The sequence below is a fragment of the Poecile atricapillus genome, chromosome 3, assembly GCF_030490865.1.
Source record: "Poecile atricapillus isolate bPoeAtr1 chromosome 3, bPoeAtr1.hap1, whole genome shotgun sequence".
NCBI classification, from domain to species: domain Eukaryota; kingdom Metazoa; phylum Chordata; class Aves; order Passeriformes; family Paridae; genus Poecile; species Poecile atricapillus.
Genome location: NC_081251.1, coordinates 92,274,306 through 92,294,103, shown reverse-complemented (window position 1 = coordinate 92,294,103; position 19,798 = coordinate 92,274,306). Strand labels below are relative to the sequence as shown.

The following is a 19,798-nucleotide window of genomic DNA, read 5'->3' as shown; positions in this document are numbered from 1 at the left end:
CACACCTGTACCAATGGTAATCAGAAAAAATGACTCCCTTGTTCAAAGGGAATGATACAGCTCCTTTTTGTGTGTCACAGCTCACACCTATAACAGCCTTAAGGACTGGGTTCAATTTTTTGAATTGTTATTATTTGAATTGTCCCCCTGTTATTAGGAGGATGTAGCAGAGTTTTGCTCTATGCTTGCCTAGAAAAGCTACTGATGTTAAATATAAGTTATACAGTAAAGCAAAGCCATCTGTCTTTCTCATGAGAAGAATGAACACTTCAATAAAACACATATGATGTCTCAGTTTAATGAAAGTAGGTGATAGATTAAACAATTATTTTTCTGAACTTAATTAGAATTAAAAAAATAAAATCAGGAAATGGTAACTTTTGGTTTCTCAAATATTTAATTGATACTACCTGCAGGTATCTAAGCAACCTGTTTTCTGATGTTGACAATGTGAAGAATAATTAAATAAAACAAAAACTTTTCAGCAGAGTTCTTGGAATAAAAGCAGGAAAACATGATTTGAGATTTATTATTTCTGCAACAAACTTCATTGTTTGAAAAGAAACAGCAGTTAATAGAAACTGATTATAATAATTTTTCTGCTCTCTTATCCCCTAACATACCTCTTAAGGCTTATTTGACTTGAGAGTTCTGCTACACAGGAGCACATCCATGACCCAGGTGCTCCTGTTTAGACCCATTGCAGTGTTATGTTCAGTGTAGTATGCACACAGCATCCAGCATGGCATGTGTGGGGTACTGCTGACCACTGTGATTGGTACTGCTGTGCTGGATCTGGGAAACTGGGAATAACTTGTACCTGTAGCAAGTGGTCTAAGTGATGCCTGGTGTTGTTGCAGGTACAGCTTCCCCTTTTTACTGACACATCTTCCTCTCTTTCACAAAGCACTGAGATTCTCAAGCAGTGCATCAGATAAAGCCTTTAAAAAAACCGAGCAAACTTTTAGCCAAAGATCTCAGAGGACCTCTGAACTTCTGCCAATTAAAGCTTCCCTACTGGAAGCTGGGCTGGGTAGCTAGGGTCCTACTGGCTTATTACAAATGACAAATCTGATACAAAGAAATAAAAACTGTTACCCAAGTAGTATCATAGTACCTGTCCCATCTCCTTTTCTACCTCTTGTGGCCGAGACTTACATTTCAAAAGCCTCTAATTTCTTGTAGATAGTATCATGTGTTATCAGATAAGTAATCCTGCTACTTGGATATGTTGTCATTTCCTTTAGATAAAATCAAACAAACCACTAGATCTTAAAAAAAAATACTGATTATAAACTTTGCTAAAACTTAACTACTTGGGGGAAAAGCTTTCATTTGGCACAGCACTTGACTGCATTTAATCATTGTGTTAGAGTATTCAAATTTCCAGGAATTTTGAGTAAAAGATAATTAAGATTGGTAGGTTAAAACTTAATTATCCTCAAAGCCAACTGACACAGAAGTTATTTATAAGGCTGCTTGCGTTTTGGATCCTGAGCGATGCAGAGAGCAACAGATTCTTCTTCTCTATTCCAGCAGTACCTGGAAGAATGGAAAGAGATGATGCAATGTGTATAGAGGGGAATCACTCATTCAAACCAACAAATGAAACATTGATGATATTGAAAAGGCGTGGGCACTTTATCGGCTTTAGCCATGTTATAGCTTCCTTTCCATTCTCTCTAGAGGCTATTTTCCTTTATGTGTATCACGTGTGTCAAGGTTATGAAACAGCTGTATGCATCCTACTCCAGGAAGAGAGCTGTGTTCTTAGCCCGAACCCCAAATCTTTCTGCACTGATGTTGATTAAGCCTGGTCTGATGCTTCAATCATCTGCTGTGAGTGCCAGTGGGTGGTTTCAGGCCATATTTTTTTTGTCTTTTGCATGTTGCATTTTCTTGTTAGTGCTTCTCGCCTTCTTTTTTGTTTTTCTCTCTTTTATCATAAGAGGTGAGCTAGAATGAATGTCTGACTTTTCCTTCTGAAAACACTTTTTCCCCAAGAAATAAGAGAGGCAAATCCTGCATTCACAGATGCTGTGTTTCTGCACCAGTGATGCCCAACATGGTGTGGATCCAATACATAGAATTTATGTTGCTGGAAGCTGGGGAATCACGCACTGAACCACTGTTCATCTCTACTCACGTAGACTGGGCACGGACAAGCAGGCTGTCACCAGCAGAGAGAGTCAGGGTTTTGCCATCCATGGCAACAGTTGATTTGCCCTCCTGAAGGGAAAGAAGGCTTTTAATTTTTCATGTCCTGTCCCCAGCAGAAAGAAAATGCTGCACATAGGGAAATCTTTCCTACAGAAAGAACACCTCAAACCTGTTCTGTTTCACGAGGTCTAGCTACATATTCAGTTGATCTTGTCTGCCTAACACTGTTAGCATCAATAAAAATATGTTTCATTGTTCATTGTTTCCCATCATAGAGGAGCAACCCATTGCCTGATTCTTGGGCTACACTGCCACCAGCCTAACCTAGCAGCCTACAGGTTGGTACAGCTCCAGAAATTACAGAGAGCGTCTTCTGGAGTAGTTCAAACTCCTCTTCTACTTTTCTGATTCCTCATAGCTCTTTAAGTCTTGAACAGTTCACAAGTCAGCAGGGGGCTGACTGAAGTTGCTGAGTCCCCCCACATTGGAATAGACTAGTTATTATCTGGTCAGGCAGGGGAGCCAGGTTCTTGCCAGTCATAAGGTCTTGATTCTACAGGCTGATGTAAGCTGCAGTGTAAACAAATGTCTTTCAAGGTTATGAAATCTTTAATTAGTATTTGGTAGTCCCTGTGAATTTCAACAGAAGGGGAACTAATAGCAATATCTGCTTCCCAACTAGCCTGACTCGTGTAAGCAAAAATTAGCTTTTCTTTTTCTTTGGGTGTCAAACATATTCTAGAAGCAAGTTGAATGAAGGACATCTGGATCACCTACAATTCTGATTTAGTATAAATAAGTTTTCAGACTTTTTTATTAGCTTATTCTACTTGATTCCAGTTTGAGTTCAGGATGAGGACAAATGTTTCAAAGCAGAACTAAGAGGTGATTTGCTTTTTCACTTGGAGGCATTCTGATATATTTACAGGATATAGCCTAGGTAGAATGCATTAAAATTCAAACAAGGATGGATGCCAGTATCACTGTCATCAACATACATGATGAGGAAAAAGGGGCTATTTTTACTGTGGCAGCACTTTACAGTTATTTTTCATTACAGTTTAAAGCTGAAAGGTGGTGCCTATTGGTGATCTCTTCTATGAGAAGGAAGGGAATCATTCCAGTTTCTGTTGCTAGAAGGCTTTACTACTGCTCAGTGTGAACTTAAACATGAACTTATCAGTTAACAAGTGTGAATTGCCACATACCAGCTGCCATATCCAGATATCCGAATTCTTTTTACTTTTCTCAGTTGTTCCTGGTCCATAAGCTATAACCTAAGGAAAAAAAAAAAAAAAGTAAGAAAAGTAATAGTTTCATCCAAGTGACCAAAGTGTCCATATTCATCTTCCAACAGCATTTAAAACATTCTATTTTTACAGGAGAATATTCATAGAAGATGACGTTATTTTTACAGACATTAAAATTCACACTATGTTTGGTATTCTCATATTGATTCCTACTGATAAAAAGGGAACTGGTCACACCTGCCACTCCTTATGCTCCTCTGCATCCTCGCTTATCTATTCCTTCTGCCTCCTCCCACTCTCAGTTTTGCATCTATATGCTTCCTGCTTCTGTTCTTGGAACAGGCACTTCCTCCTCATGAACTCTGGGCCCTGTCAAGAGCCTGTTGAAGTAGAAAAGTTTCTTCAATTAACATTAAAAACGCTGCAGACAGGACTTCATCTTTCTCATTTTCTGCCCCCTCTGTGTTCCTCCTGACATTGCCACACTGTCACTTCGCTGTCAACTGTATTGGATTCTTTGGAGTGTGACTCCAAGTAATTCTGGCGAGGAATATGTTTTGTAAACATCACGCATACAGCACAGATATCAAATGTTGACAGCTTCATTTACACCCAAACTAGACTGTGTTTGACTAAACAGTGAAGTGGAATGTTTTAGGGCAGCCCAGGCTCTCTGGTTGTTGTCCAGTTTTCCTTGTTTCCACTTTATGTAGATGGAGAGGGAGGAAAAAAAAAGTGTGTTTACACACCGAGATTAGACTTGGACCACAAATGCTGCTCAAAGACATAAAGAAGCTGAACATACTTGAGTAGTATTTGCATCACGCTGGTGCTTCTGATTTGGGAAATATGGGGAGAGGGACAGGGGAATGAAGGACCTGTTTTAATCCCAAAGTAAATGAACAGAAATAAAGTTCAGGTTGATTCTGTAAATAGAAGTAATGAGCTAGAAAGTCCCTGCCCTAAGCTAATCAAATCAATGGACCAAAGATAGGTACTTCTGTCAGGGTGCATAACTTGGTCTGATGACTATATATTGCTCCAAAATTTAGTAATTCTGAACAGTAGGCAACAATTATTCATACCTTTAAAAATATATTTTTCTTGTATGAGAAATTATACCCCGTTACCTCTGTTTCAAAGTTATTTCCAAACATACTCAAGGATTTCTTCTGTTTTATTTCACCACGATGATCATTTAACCAGCTTGAGAAGGAAAATGGCTCCATAACAGAAGTGGAATTCAGTGGGAAAGGTGTTTCTTTCAGGAGTTCATCTGTAAGCAAGGCAGAGGGCTATCAGTGGTACTTGCCCCCCTTCGTTTTTGCAAACGTTTTAATTGAGGGATCTATTTACAGACATTGTCTAGTCAAAAGTCAGTTGTAACAGTAAGAAGGAGTGCTATGGTCATTATCAGGACTTTTTGAGATTGCAAGATGCATGTTATTTATGTGTCTTTATGGAGTGACTTCAAAGATGTTGTCAGAACTGTGTATTCAAACAGTATGCAATACACTACCTAGTTCTTCCTGGCATAGTCCTCATTCTCTTTCAGACTAGCTTTTGCACCTGGTAAAATATGATGCATCATCTCTGAGTCTTTGCTCATATCATATCCCTCTAAAAGTGGACTTGGGCATTTAGAATAAGCTTATTCTACATCTTAGAAAAAAAGAAAGTTTTATGTTTCATAGAAACATATGTTTCTTCTCCCCTATGTGTCCCCTGATTTTAAATACAATAGCCACAGTAAACCAAATGGATTAGTACAGCCTAAAATTTAATACAATGTAATTTTTGTGGTGTTCTTGGAGCTGTAGTGGGATTTAATTTCCAGTTATTCGTCTTCCTAAATGATTTGATATAAAATAGCTGGAGGACTAATTGCAGTGTCAGTATAGCTGGCAAAATTCAAGCTTCATGCTGCATGTTGCTGGTATATGAAATGAGCTTTAGTTACTTACCAGCTCACAGTGAAGTGCAGAGACAGAGCAATTGCCTTGGTGATTCTAAGTAGTTTTTTCTGAGATGCCATGGGGGAACACCCATTGGGTAATTTCAAGCAGTCAGGCCAACCAGTTGCTGGAAAAGCTCCCTGGATGGTTTGCTCCCAAATGTATTGTGGTTATAAACTCGCAGCCAAATCTTAGTCTTGGTGCTAGTAATAGAACAGCTCCTTTTTAAGTATTAGTATCAGTGTATTCATTATGAAATATTCTTTTGGTTCTGTTCCAATGCTGAATTTCACTGCTCTGCAGTGTTTTGAAGGTATCATTTCAGTTTTTCATTAAAAACCATTTTGTACACAGATTTTGAACAATATGTGAGAGGGTCAGTGCATGCAAGGGATAGCATGTATTGAAGATGCTGTTGCCATTCATGGGATCCCAGTAAGCACTTACACCCATGTCCAGATAATCTGAGTGAGATCCTACCCCTTCCGTTGTGGAGACAAAATTTTGCTATTCAAATTTCTTCTCCATTATACTGGGAGGTTTGACCTGATAACCCACTGTGGTCTCTTCCAACCTCACCCATGCTGTGATTTTTAGTTATTAAAATAATTATATTTTTTAAAAAAAATTTGTTTTGGCAATGCCTCTTTCAGGAAATTCTGAAAGTAATCTGAAGAAATCTGCAGCAAAACAATAATTTTTTTTTGAAAGCTTTTTTCTTCAGCTTTCTTTTTTTTTTTTAAAAAGCTCCCCACTTTTACATTATTTAACTCAAATATTTAAAACCACTTTTACTTAAAAGCAAACTCCTCCAGAGAAACTAAACAGCACCAAAGGGGGAAAAAAAAGTCTTTACATTAGATTTATTTTGTTCTGGTCTTGTAAGGATTAAGAAGATCTAGTCTTGAACATTCTACATTTTATTCTCTGGCAACACTAAAATGCAGTGTTAAGGTATTTGGTGATTTAGTTTTGATGCTTCATTTTTCTCACTGCAATATGACTGGTTGGAGTTTTTTTCCTTAATTTCCACAGGTTCATGAAACATCCCTTGGAGGTAATTAGGAACACATACACACTTTGTCCTTAAATTATGGATATGTGAAAATGAGGTTGCAGCAGAAAATTGCTTTCTTGACTAGGGACTGATATAAAACAAAGGCCTAAAATATTATTATATGTGTTCACACAAAGCAGAGGAGGAAAAAAAGGAAAATTTATCAGAAATTTTATGAGAAGGTACTCAGTGCAACGGGTGTTCCAAAAGATGTTAAAATATTTTGTTCTATTAATAGCTGAAATCTTTACCAGTTGTTTTTGTTTTATGTTATTTTTTCAGAATAAAACTCATAATTGGAAATCAGAAAAGTTTCTTGTAGCTTTAAAACACAAGAAAGTTACCCACTGATAGAGCTTTCTACTAAAACACATGTTCAGAGAGAGATGTGGGTTTTTGGTGGTGGGCTGTTTGTTTGTTTGCTTTTAAAAAAACAAAAAGCGTATGGAACCTGGTAGGATAAGAGACAAATATTGAGATATCAATACATACTGAAATTCTCTGAGTATCCTGCTCAACTTGGGGAATATTTCTTCTCCACAGTTTAAGAATTCCAGCATCAAGCTGACAAGTTCAGATTTTATATGCTGGAGAATGAATAGCAAAAATCCATGTCTCAAGGATGGGCACTGTGTTGTTTTAGGCAAGGAGAACTATGAATGTTCCCCATGAGTTGCAAGGAATTTGGGGTGAAAAAGAAAGCCCAAGTACTTGTTTATATTTTGATCAAGGAACAACATAAATCTAACAATAAGAAGTCTAAGTTTGTAGTTTAATGTCTGTCTCTAATTATCAGTCTCCATAATTTTGCTATTTTCCTCTTTCTGCTGATTTCTGACTCCAGTTGCCCTGATCAACTGGGATAGTACACATGGGACAAAAGCACAGAGTGGCCTGTGCCTACTCAGCCCCCGTGTAAAGTGTAATACATCCTGTGTTATAATATTGTAATTATAGACTACGGTGCACTGTCCCTTCCTGCTTGTGATAAACAGCCACTATCTAACAGTTTAATTTACTTTCAAGTAAAGGTGGACTTTATTTAGACTTTAAGTTCCTCAGTATAAGAGTTGTTGTTGGTTTTTTTTTTTGACACTTGTCTTATCAGCAGGCCTTAGCCTGTGGTGAGGTTTTGGCTTAATACTGCTTTTGATGTTAATGGCACTGTTAACAACAGTGGCAGGAGAATGGCCTTTGAAAACTGTGCCTGCATGGAATTAACCTTTCAGTGTGACCCAGTACAGCGATTTGATTATCTGTTACTGCAGAATAAATGAGAGAGCACTGTGGTGATGAGGTACATGACAGATGTGTGACATTATCAATAGACTACTTGACTGAGTCCTTATTTAACCCTGGTGCTGATCCCTTGCATAATGCTAAAAGCTGTAGGTATCCTAATGCTTGTGAGCTTGAACTAACAAGCTACAATGAAGAGGATCCAATCTCTTGCAGTTCCACACATATTGGAGTTGAAGCCTGGTGCTTCTAAAAGAACAGAGTATTTCTAATCAGGCTAATGGCTTATATTTAGATATTGTTGCATATATTTGTGTTTAACATGTACATTTGCTTTCAACAGTATCTGAGGAAGTGCAAGCCTGTGTTTCTGGAGTTCTGTTCTAGCAATACTGTGAGACAAGGAGACGACATGTTTAATGATGGTAAAGGTAAAAATATGCCAGCAAAATGCAAGAAAATGGCACTTCTAAGCTAGTCAGCTAATAGTCTTGTTTAGGCTTTTCCAAGTAATATAACACTAAGTGGAACATCAAATCTAATATTTTCTTACATTTTCAGATATCCATTTAAAGGTTCAATACTAATATCCAGTTCTGCAGATCATTACTATTAAAAATTTATATCACAGCAATGTGTTCTTTATAGAATTACAGCTTTTTTCAGGTTTTAATTTAATTTAATTTAATTATGTTAAGCTGAAAAATACGTTGTGTTTACTGAATGAGTTTGTAAGCATTTAAAAAAGGAAATTACAGGTTTTAGAGGAAGTTGACTTCCTCTAAACAATACTGAACTGTATTGAGACTGAGAATATTAAACTGGAGAGAACAACTTGTGAGAAAAGAGCAAGTTGAATGTGCAGGTAGTTACAGCCTCAACAGAGACCATCTAAAGAAGAGTTTGAGCTTGCTGGGAGTACTGTGCTTCTGATACAATAAAGACAACAGGCAAAGAAGATTGACACTGACCTGCCAGGTATATGTGGCTGTATTTGCTTAATCCACATGTTACATGGAAGGCCCACCTTCCCTTCCCTGGTGATGCCCCCAAGGTTTTTTGTCAAGAAATCAAACCATCTCATTCTCTTGAGCCCTACTATCCCCAAGCTATCCCCATAGCTCTTATTTCTTCAAGATTTGCTCAAAGAAAAAGAGCAATAAAGCACTTGAAATATACCAAAATAAGGTCAACTGATTGCATGTTGGTTTTATGGAAAACGAAGTCTTTCAGTGATGTGTCACCCTTCATTTGTAGACAGCACATTCAAGAAGGAACAAGGTTCAAATCTTTAAATCCCCATATACTCTTACTTACTATCCCATCATCCTGAGCTGCTGTGCTGCTTTAGAAACAGTCTGTCCCTACATGCTGTGGCCCCATCTCCATGCAAGGATATGACACAGTCCATTACAAATAGTGTCTATAACAGCAGAAGACATCATTCAAAGTGGAGTGATTCAAGCCTCTTTTTTTTTTTTTTTTTTTTCATCCTTTAGCTGATTGTGAAATGGTCCAGACAAGGGATAAAGAGCTCATTAATTATTTTTAAATTATTTATTAATTTATTTCTATACACTTTCTAATCATAATTTCCATGTCTTCAATTCTATATCATAATTAATAATTCCAATGATAGAGTTTTGCAGCATTTCAAATTTAATTGCCAATGCCAGCAATAAAACATTCCCTAGGATGCTCTTCCCATACGTGCCTATCTAATTTCTAAGAAAAAGCCTGTTGTATTCTCCAAGTTAGCAGAAATAACAGTCAATGAGACTAGTGGGATTTTAATACCTCTGCAAATACCACTGATACAATGAAGGATATAATTTCAGGCATCTGTGTTTGAAAGAACAAGTAGTTAGCCCAGTCCATATAAAAATCCAGAGTGAAAGCACTGAGAATGAGTGATTACTTTGAGGGCTCTTGTTTCAATTCCCCATTTTGGAATATAGATGCTGAAGCCATTTAGTTGAAAATACAGCACTCACTTTGTGCAATCATACATTTCCCTGTGTAACAGTATTTTTTTTTTGTAGCACGCCCTGAGAATTGGCATGACTGTTAATTTATGACTTGTCCATGTAATTATTTCTATGCACATTTTTCTTTGTGTCATTAAATCTCTGCTCGAAACTGAACAACCTTTTTTTTTTTTCCTAATTGAAACTAAGAAGTTTGATGAGGAAAACTTTGAAAAATATTTTTGCAATTAAATACAGCTTTTTCAAAAGGAGATATCATCAGCCAGAAGGAAAGGAATAAATTAAACCAAAAAAGTCACTATTTAGGGCATAATTATTTTTAAAGGTTTTTCAACACCTAGCTATCTTATTTTAATTAATAATGAAAAACTGTACTGAGAAATGCAGTCCACTTCTCCAATCCCAAAATAAAGAATCTTAATTCTGTTTCTGAATCTGCTTTTTATAACTTGGGACATTTCATTAATCCTCTTTGTATGTAGCTTCAGTTTCCATAGAATAAGAATAGGATATTTCATTATAACAAAAGTTGAGACCCTGTTCTATTGGTGAGACAAGGATTTTTAGAGCATATGTGAGTTATTAGCACTAAATAGCCTTAGAAACACTAGTGAAAATGTCAGATGAACTCCATTAGTGAGTTTTCTGTTTCAGATGTTGCTGTCTGGGGAGCATTTAAGAGTGTAAGGAAGAAAGAAGCTACTTTATTAGAGAGGACATACCTGCTGTGAAACTGCTGAGCTTTATAACTCTTAAATATTTCTTATTTTTTTCACAGAAGTCTGAACAGAAAGAAAAACAACTCTATAGGGTATTTCTTCCTATTTCCCTCATAGGTTTATTATGTACATTATGCACTAGGTATATATAGGTCAGTAGTGGCTTGGTTCATATGGTGAAGCATTAGGAGAGTTCCTAGAGCCTACAGTTTGTGTTTTGCCCCTCTATGAGGAGACTCACTTGAGAATACTGTGGGAGAAGCAGATTTCTCCCTGAAGACTTTCTTGGGAGGTTTTTTTGTGTTGTCTTCGGCAGCTCTGGGAGCCTGATGAACCTTTTGGCTCCAGAGAATGTGCAGCCTGCAGTCCTGGGTCTTGGATGATACATTGTAGTTTGGAATCAAAAAACTCTGTGGAAGTTTGCATATGGAAAATTATAGCAGCTCTACTCCAGATGTTGTAATCCTACTTTATTTCTGCATTAAATATTACTGACTTATGTTGGTCTGCCTGAGTAATTAATTTTCATTATGAGCTCTTTACTCATTAGGGCCTGGTGTAAAGTAGAAAGCATTTAAATATGAGAGGAGGGGAAATAGATGAAACCAGTGAGAGGCAACATGTTTATAAGAACTAAAGGATTATATTATGTGGCTCTATCCCCTTCTTCCACCAACATATCCTTTGCAGTTTAGGTGCTGTTTCAGGAGAGATATAAACATGACTTGGAAGCTACTTAAAGGTTCTACTTATGACAGGCTAAAGATGAGTTTATATGGTCATTGTCAGAAGAGAGCAATGAGGATGATACAGAAGATTCAAGTTGTTGATAAAAGTTACAGAGATGATGTTGTGGGGAGCTGTACAATTTTGATGGGTCTAGAGAGTTTAAAATTAAGTCTCTGTATTGGTTAGTCCTTAATTGGATAGTCCTTAATAGCTAAATGCTCATATACTGTTGTTTTTTTTTTTAAATACAAGTACTCAGAGCAGAAAGAAGTGCCATGTTATAGAAGAGAAGGAATAATCCATTTAGGTGTGTTGGAAGTCCTTCAAGATGAGAGTAAGGAGAATCAAATAGTCAATTTTGTAAACAGATACATAGCAAATAAAATTTATGTTCAAAATTAGCATTCTTATTGGAAAAGAAACCCACAGAGACAGTATCTTCAGAATTATTTCAATGTACTTAAAACAGAAAGGCACAAATATTTATAGTTATTTTAAGTTCAAAAGCATGGCTTTGTATTTGCCCTAGTGCAAATGCAGACAGAAGTTTTTCCTCTATGTTTTTAGTTTTCTGAAGTAGTTTTACTTGAATTAACAAGCTCACTAGCCTGTTAACTGAAAAGAAGAAAAAAATAGAACAATAAAGATCTGCTTGTTTTTATATATCAGTGAAACAAGACTGAGCAGCAAATACTGTCTATGGAAGTTCACTGGATTAGCTATAGAGGATGACCATACAGAAGCTGATTTTTATAGTGCTGAGCTTACCCTTATAACTTCTTTAATAGCACTGCTGAGATCACAAAACATTCACAAAGCATGCCCTAGGCTCTATGGTAACGCCTACACCACTGACAGAAGAAATTACCTAATTTTTTGTGCTCATTCAATTCCTTAGGTTTTGTTTGCTCTGAATCACAAACATAAAACTACACTGTATTCTAACTATACTAACTAGATTCTTAATCTAGACTGTAAATCATCCTAGATACACTGAAAAATCAATGAAAGTTTTCCTAGTGAAAGCACTACGGGACTGGATTTTCTATTAAATATCTGTATGTTCACTCACAATAAACCTTGTTTGGGAAATTCAATTTCATTGATAATAAGAAGTAGATTAGTTTGGATAAACAAAAACCTGACATTCTACATACAACATTAATGTTCATGAGGTTCATTTCAAACATACCTAACTAAGGAAAAAATTCTTGCAGTTTTTTCCCCATCAAATTACTCTTAAAAAAAACCTGGATTATTTCAGGCATGGCAGGAAAAGCTTTTGAGCTTCTGGTTACTTCTGCAAAGAATATTTAGCCATCACTGTTTATCAGAACTGAGATTCCTCTGTCTGAACTGTCGCTTGTCCTCTTGACTAGAGAAGTGGGATGAAATGGATACATTGGGATAATCTTGCTCTCAGGCTGATTCAGCTGAAGTTGCAAGTGTTGTTTTGATAACTATGATTCCTCGTGTCAAAAAATATGAGAAGTAACCCAAACCAACCCATCTTGAGGGTTTCCTTCATAGCCTATATTCTAAATACACTCTTTTTGATAAAAAAACGAGAGTATTCTCAGACTTTATTGCTGCACATGGAAACAAAAGAGTCTAGTAATAAAATACAAAACATTTCCAGAGAGGATGCCTCAAGTAAGGATTGTATACAATATGTATTTCTGATTATGCTTTTCCTGGTGGTATTTGAGTCCCTCTTCTGCTGTGCCTTTGTATATTCTGATTGCCCTACTTTCAGAGGGACTTTCCCTGCTATTGGCTAAGCCAGAAACCACAAATAAATCAATAAAAGGTCTGGACTTAAGGTTTTTTTGGTTGTTTATTGGTAGTTTTGTTTTGTTGTTGTTATTTTTGTTTGTTTGTTTATGGGGTTTTATTTGTTTGTTTGGGTTTGGTGGGTTTTTTTAATGTGGTGTTTTTTCGAAAGCCATCGGCACTTGATTGATTCCATTTACAGCCTTCCTCTATGAGTGAGCTGCAATCAAGGATTTCTTTGAAGATATTTTTCCTCAATTTTATTTCATTTCTCTCTAAGAAGGTAAGGTACTAGTTCAGGCTTATGTAGAGAGGAACCTGAGAGTGCTTCAGCTGGCACTTTTAAATTGAGGTTATTCTGGATTTTCAGAAGAGAAACTGAAAAAAAAAAAGGCTGAAACTCCATCCTCTGCATAAGCCAGCTCAAACAGTGCTGAGGTATGTATTGAGTGAAACATCATGGCAACTGGTGGTAGCTTGTTATATGTTATAAATGTCATGCTGGTTGCTGAACTCTACTCCTTAAAAGAAAAAAAAATAAAAGAAAGAAAAGAGAGCTGCGGAGGGAATAAATCTGAATTATTTTTATATCAGCTGGGTTTGCCTTCAGAGTAAACATATTACCAGCTTACTTCTATCTCAGTTAAACTGTTAGATTTTTTTTATCACTGTCAGTCTCACTGACAATTACAGGAGCTATAAACTAAAACTTTTGTAACTAAAAATATGGGGTATCTTCCTCATACATAAGCTATCACTGAGACGTTGGGCTAGCTACTGTGCAATTCCTGAAAATTGGAAAAAGGGAGCTGTTCCCCAGGCTGAAAACTTGCCAGGCTAATTGCAAGAAAAGAGCTTCTGTACTGGATTTATCAATAACAGTTTCTCAGAATTACTTGTTTAAAAAAAAGGTGTCAGGATATATTGTAGTTTCTGACTGATTGTCAGGTTTGTTCTTTAGCTCTAATCTTCTGCAAAATATTAACAATATAAATTTTTTATGTTATTTTGTTTCTGCCCTGATATTATTAATTTGTTGCTGACATTAAAACTCTTAGCCTGGTGAGAGATGCTTATTGGAAACCACTGTATTGAACAAGGATTCTATGTGTGATACGGTATTTTTTTTATTACAGCAACATCTAGAGGCTTCATCTGAAATTATATTTCCTCTGCTAAACACTGTATGAACACACAGTAAGGCAGTACCTGCACTACCTAGCCCTCACACATTTCACGCAAAAAAACCCCCAAACCAAACCAAACCACCAGCACGCAAACAGGTGACATGCTCAGACTAAAACAGATTTTGATAGTGCATAGAAATCAAAGTAAGATCTTGGAGACCACCCCATTTTATTTATAAGAAACACGGAGCCTTTCCCTGAGAATGACATTCCCCAGTCAGACAAAGAACCAATATCTCAAGCTGGTTCAGTAGCAAAGTTTTCAGGCAGAGTTTCTGATTGCTTTACCATTTTCTAAATGCAAGGGCTTTAAGGTTGCTATCCCATACAGAAGACTTCTCTCTTAACTTCACATTGGTGACAATGTTTTAGTTAACTATTTTTAAGAACTTTGATGTCCATGCAAAAAAAAAGTTTAACCCAATTTTAGGATTTGAGTAAGAGCTTTATTCTGTTATTGACTGAGATGTCAGACAGTGACCTTTTTTTTTATGGTGACTATCAAGCTGAGAAATGGGATAGATGTGGAAATAATGTTCTACTGGAACTTATGTCTCTCTTAGAGTAATTCATAACAATCATCTTAAGATATTTAGGAATAGATGTGGAGATTAATGACAGCTGGTTCCAAAAAACTTTTAGAGAGGGGAAACTAAAATTTCTCTTGTGACAAGAGCTATGGCATTCAGGTTTTCAGTGTGACTGGGGCATGACATTCAAGTTGGTCATAAGGTCAAGAGTAGCAGAGCTGGGTGCAGTGCACCTGAGCCATACATACTTTTCTTGGTTGGTGCAGGAAGTCTCTCAGTTGCCAGCACAGATGAGACAGCAGAGAGATTTGAAAGAACAAACGTAGCTGAGCAGTGGGATTGACTGAAAAGGTTAGTGTTTGGCTAACTGGTGTAGGAACTTTCCAGAAAGGAATCTCAGGCTGTCCTGGAGATTACACAGGAAGCTTCTGCTCTTATGATGATTTTCCATGTGTCAGTTAAGAACTTGTTAATGTCATGGAGACTTTCCAGGTAGTTATTGCAGCAGGACTGACCAGGTCATACCTAAATAAAGCACTTCCAAATAGTCTATGGAGCCTGTTCCTGCAGGTGCAGAAATGGTTGTATAGTGTGGTCTTTTGTACATCATGAAGACATAAGGGTGGTATTTTGGGCATAGTTTATGTTAATTAATAGTAATGGATCATGCACTTGCTGGGTGCTCATGTAAAGCTGTGGGCCAGCAGGATTGTAAGATTTCAGCAAAACAATTTCCCACTGAAGGTGCTGTTGCAATATCCTTGCAATTGAGGCTTTTGTTGCCATGCAGAAGGCAAGCATCATGTTTGAGAGATCTGACTCCTAAAGCCAAAACTAATAATTTTGCTTTCTAGAAGTCACTTTCTCTGTTCTATGTCTCTTTACAATAAATTTAAATGGAGTTACTACTGGAGTATCTGTTCCAGTGTGGAATTTGCAATCACTATCCACAACAGAGACAAAATAAAAAATGTGGCAAGACAGCATGGAAATAAAATGTTAAACAGACTCTACAGGAGCCTCAATCATCTGGTTTAATCTAGATTTCCCAAGAGTAGATCACAGAATATAGTTATAAGTAAAGGAGTACAAGTAGGTATAAAATGTATTAATTCTAATTGCAAAAATCTCATTATGGGCTGTCAGAAGTGAAATTTTGTTAGTATAAGACTTGAAAGGCATGGAAGGATAGAGATACTAGTGTTTCAAACCAGTATAGTTACCTGATGGCATCACATGACCAAACAAGATGCTGTTGGTAATCAAATATATGGAATTTCCTTGCAGTAATGAAAGGGATTACTTCCCAAAGTAACTTTAATTTACACAACCAGAAGGAAAAACAAATACTTATTTTATGTGGTGAGAATCGTTGCTCTTCAATCAGCAATTTTTCTAATTCTGAAATTAATTTGCATTACCTGGGTTTGGTTTTCCAGTTTTATATTGCCTTGAATTGAAAAACCTGGAATAATGAACATTTAAACAGAAGTAGAAAAGTTATGTTCTGTAGGTTAACAAAGACTAGGCAGTAATACTGGCCAGTAAGTTTTGTGCTGATAATGGATATGCCAAATCCTCAGCTACTATCACATTTATGCAAGACTATACCTATTTTACGGACTGAGGATTTGTATGAAAGTCCTACAAGAGGAATGTGACTAAACAGTTCCCTTGCTCACCTGCAGTAACCATTTAATAAACTGATTGATTAATGACATTCACATTTCCTAGAAAGTAGCTCTCTACCAAATTTGCCACAATCCTAATCATGCATAAATAATATCAATTAAAAGTACTTACATTAAAGCAGGAGTGAAAGAAGCCTTAAAGCAGTTTAGTGCTTTACTTTGATAACCTAATATTAATCAGTGTTAATTTTTCACTTAATTCCTTTTGCACTTAGAAGCAGTGTGCTACCGAGTTTACTGGTTCGAAGAAGTGTGCTCCAGATGGATGTGTGAAATACTTATTTCTCATTTTTTTTTAAATCTGATTTGATGAATTTGGGACATGCAAGACATGATTAAAAATTTATAGAGAGGCAATTAACTTTTTAGAAGTCTATGTAAATGCAGCATAATTAGCAAATTAATGACATAAGACAGATTGACAAAGATCTACAGTATGATTTCAATTTTTTTAAAATTTACAAAGGAAAAAGCTTACTCTTGAATTATTGGTATAAGTTGAGTGCCAAGATCTTCACAGTGAAACCATTTTTCAAAGAGGACATTAGTTGATTCTCCAACATAGTATCTGATAAAGTAAAAACATTAGTCAATCCTTTTATTAACTAACTGATCAGGCAGTTTCAGTCTTTTGAAGAAAACAGCTACTAGATTTGTGTAAGAGCAACTTATTGTCAAGCCTGGTTATTTGGGTAAGCTCTCTGTTTCCCTGGTTAGGTGACTTGGTGGGTGAGATGTTCAAATTTCTGTGGAGTGCCTTGTAGTTCTGTTGATCAATCACAAATAAATCACCAAATTCCTTCAGCAACCTTTCCCAATTTCATCCTGGAAGTGATTGCTGCTATAATTTCTTGGGACCAATAACTTTAACCTTGAACGTAGTTACTGCAAAAAGACTGGACCCAAATACCATTTCCAGTAACTCCATCTATGATATAAATACCCATATTTGATAGAATCATCTTGCTTAATGCCCATTCATGGGCTGACAAGAAAACAAGGTGGCTTATGGACTTGTTTGTGAAAAATAGGTGGTTTTCAGCTACACAGATTTGGGAAGTGTTTGAGTCACCCCTCTGAAAAGGAATTTAGTGCTTCACTTGTGTTAATTTTTTGTCTTAACAAATAAATAAATTTTGGTGAGGTCAGCAAGTCAAAGTTGGTGTATGGAATTAATCTATGGAATGGCAAATACAGAATTTACACTCAGATTTTTGAAAGACTGCATGGACTGGCAAGGAATGATGCTCCAGTCCTGTCACTCATACTGTCAATGTTTTTAAAAAGGTCCCACATGCCCTTAAGGTTAAAGTTACTGGAATGTGTACCTGAAGAGGAAAGAAAAACTTATGTAATTATCCTGTGCATATCTGTATGTTCATGTCTGTCTTATGTATCTATACACATATTTTTCAGAAATTTTCTACGAGCTCCCTGGCTCCTCAAGTTTTGCAAAAAGACGATACATTGAAGAGAGTAACAGTATCTATATCTCCAATATAGGAAAAGCTGGGATGCCAGCACAAATTCTGAACACAGAAAATCTACAGAGAAGGGATATGCTAAAAATGTATCTTGTTTGATACAAATAAAGTATCCAACAACATGACTAACATCAAAATTATTTGGTTTCGTACTTATTTGCCATAGAATTAAGATTAGCTAGATCATTTTTCTCACAGCACAAGACATGTAATCATTACTTAGACTGGAACACTGGGGCAGGCTACTTATTCTTCGCTTGCACAGTAATCAGCACACTGCGGGCTCTGATTTATGACTAAGGTTTGTAGACATGATAAATAATGGAACAGCAACACAGTATTAGACCTTGAGTCAGCATACTTCAAAGTACATTATGATTTCCTCTTGTGAGTCTTTGCTGCAGGTGGCTGGTATTGAAAAAAGTATGAGAACATTAGAGGTTCTAGTTGTAAATTCCTCTCTCTCCCAGGAGCACACAGAGGGAATGTAGGTTCAAAAGCATGACAAGATTGTTCACTTCCAAAACTTCAAGTGTCTTTATTCACCACATCAGTGTGAAAACAAGGGCACTAAAACCCTCTGATTTATTTTCAGGCATCTGATTAGCTATTTTGAATTGAGGATGTGCTAATTTCCACTCACAAGCTATAAGGTAGCTTTTAGTTTAGCTTCTCCACGTGAGCATGCCTATATTGGAGTGCAAATCTCTAGATCAGCCTGGATCCCTAAAAAAGCATTCAGCATTTTCCTCTCTCATACCATTCACAGACTTCACATGGTAGGTTGTTTTATTTTACTTAAAGTTTACTTTACTTTACTATTTAAGCTATTTTTTTGCATTAATAATAAATATTTTAATCTAAATCACTGGCCAATTTTTTCTAGTTCAAAGTATCTTTTAAATAATGTAAGTCCACACAATCTACAGATCTGCAATGAAAGGATAAAAAGAGACAAGTGCATAGGTAAATACTACTTTAAATGAACTGGACTTGTTTTTAGCTTGGAATTTAATCATGTGGATTTCTTTTCTTGAATGGTCCCATTCTTAGTTTCTTTCTGTAGCCTTTTTTCTTAGAATGAAAAATTATGTCTTTCTAGCTCTGCATACTTGCAGTCTTCTTGCTGTGACACTACCCATGCAATGGATTATATGAACAGCTATAAATTCTGCTTGGTCTGTCAACTCTGGTAAATACCAAGGCAGTGTTTCTAGCTTGCTAATGTTATACTGTTGTGACTTTTCCTCTTAGACTTGTGAATTCTGTATGGACACAACATAAAGATAAGTCCTGCTCCCTCTAGAATGCAAAGTAAACCACTCACTTACATGAAGATGTTTTTCTCAGAAGGCAACAAAACCTAGACAGAGGTCTGTACAACGTAGAAGGACTAGTGGTGAGAAAATTGACTTTTGTTTCCAGCTTCCCACACACTTGACAAGAAAGCAGCTCTTGATATTTTTGCTTTCAGTGCTAACAGTGGAATTAATATTCTGCTTGCCAGAACTGATAAAAAAATCTTTTTTCTTTGGATTGTTAGAGAGCTCTGAGTTATTTTTTAAAACTTAAGGCAATAACAGTAGGTAGTACATAAGTAGATTGCTGCAACCATAACATGTATTTAATAAATGTCAATATTGTTTAACTAAAGAAAATGCTAAATGACATCTCTGTTTACATGTGTATAGATAAATAGATGTGTGGATAGAATTAGCACAAAATTGCCAGGATGAATCTGATAAATTATCAGGAAATTAAAATACAGCATTGATATGAGAAATTAGTTTATATTTTGAATTCTAACAGGTTAGTCAATAGTTTATACTTCACCTTAGCCCATCAATTTCTGTTTTTAATCTTTCCCTCTCAACCACAAGACCCACAGTGTTTTCATATCGCTGAGGAGAATGAGGTATCCTGGCAGGTAGCAGGAACATCTGTTAAAAAAATCAGAAAGCATCAGTGTCAGGAAGTCTTTGTTTTTTGCATTGTTATTTTCCTGCCCCTCAGCGGGCAAAATCTTCTTCTCCTTG

The 19,798-nt window shown here is 36.3% G+C and overlaps 1 protein-coding gene across 1 annotated transcript in view; it reads right to left on the bottom strand.

Moving 5' to 3' along the window:
• Nucleotides 1-525: 525 nt before the first annotated feature.
• HAAO (3-hydroxyanthranilate 3,4-dioxygenase) overlaps nt 526-19,798 on the bottom strand; it is a 35,178-nt gene continuing 15,905 nt past the window's right edge. The window contains exons 4-10 of the mRNA XM_058836650.1: nt 19,596-19,702; nt 16,757-16,846; nt 16,009-16,052; nt 4,541-4,686; nt 3,369-3,437; nt 2,147-2,229; nt 526-1,542 (exon numbers count right to left, since the gene is read on the bottom strand). Of these exons, the coding sequence (XP_058692633.1) occupies nt 1,464-1,542; nt 2,147-2,229; nt 3,369-3,437; nt 4,541-4,686; nt 16,009-16,052; nt 16,757-16,846; nt 19,596-19,702 (618 nt within the window). The 3' untranslated portion in view covers nt 526-1,463. The remainder of the gene's footprint in view (nt 1,543-2,146; nt 2,230-3,368; nt 3,438-4,540; nt 4,687-16,008; nt 16,053-16,756; nt 16,847-19,595; nt 19,703-19,798) is intronic.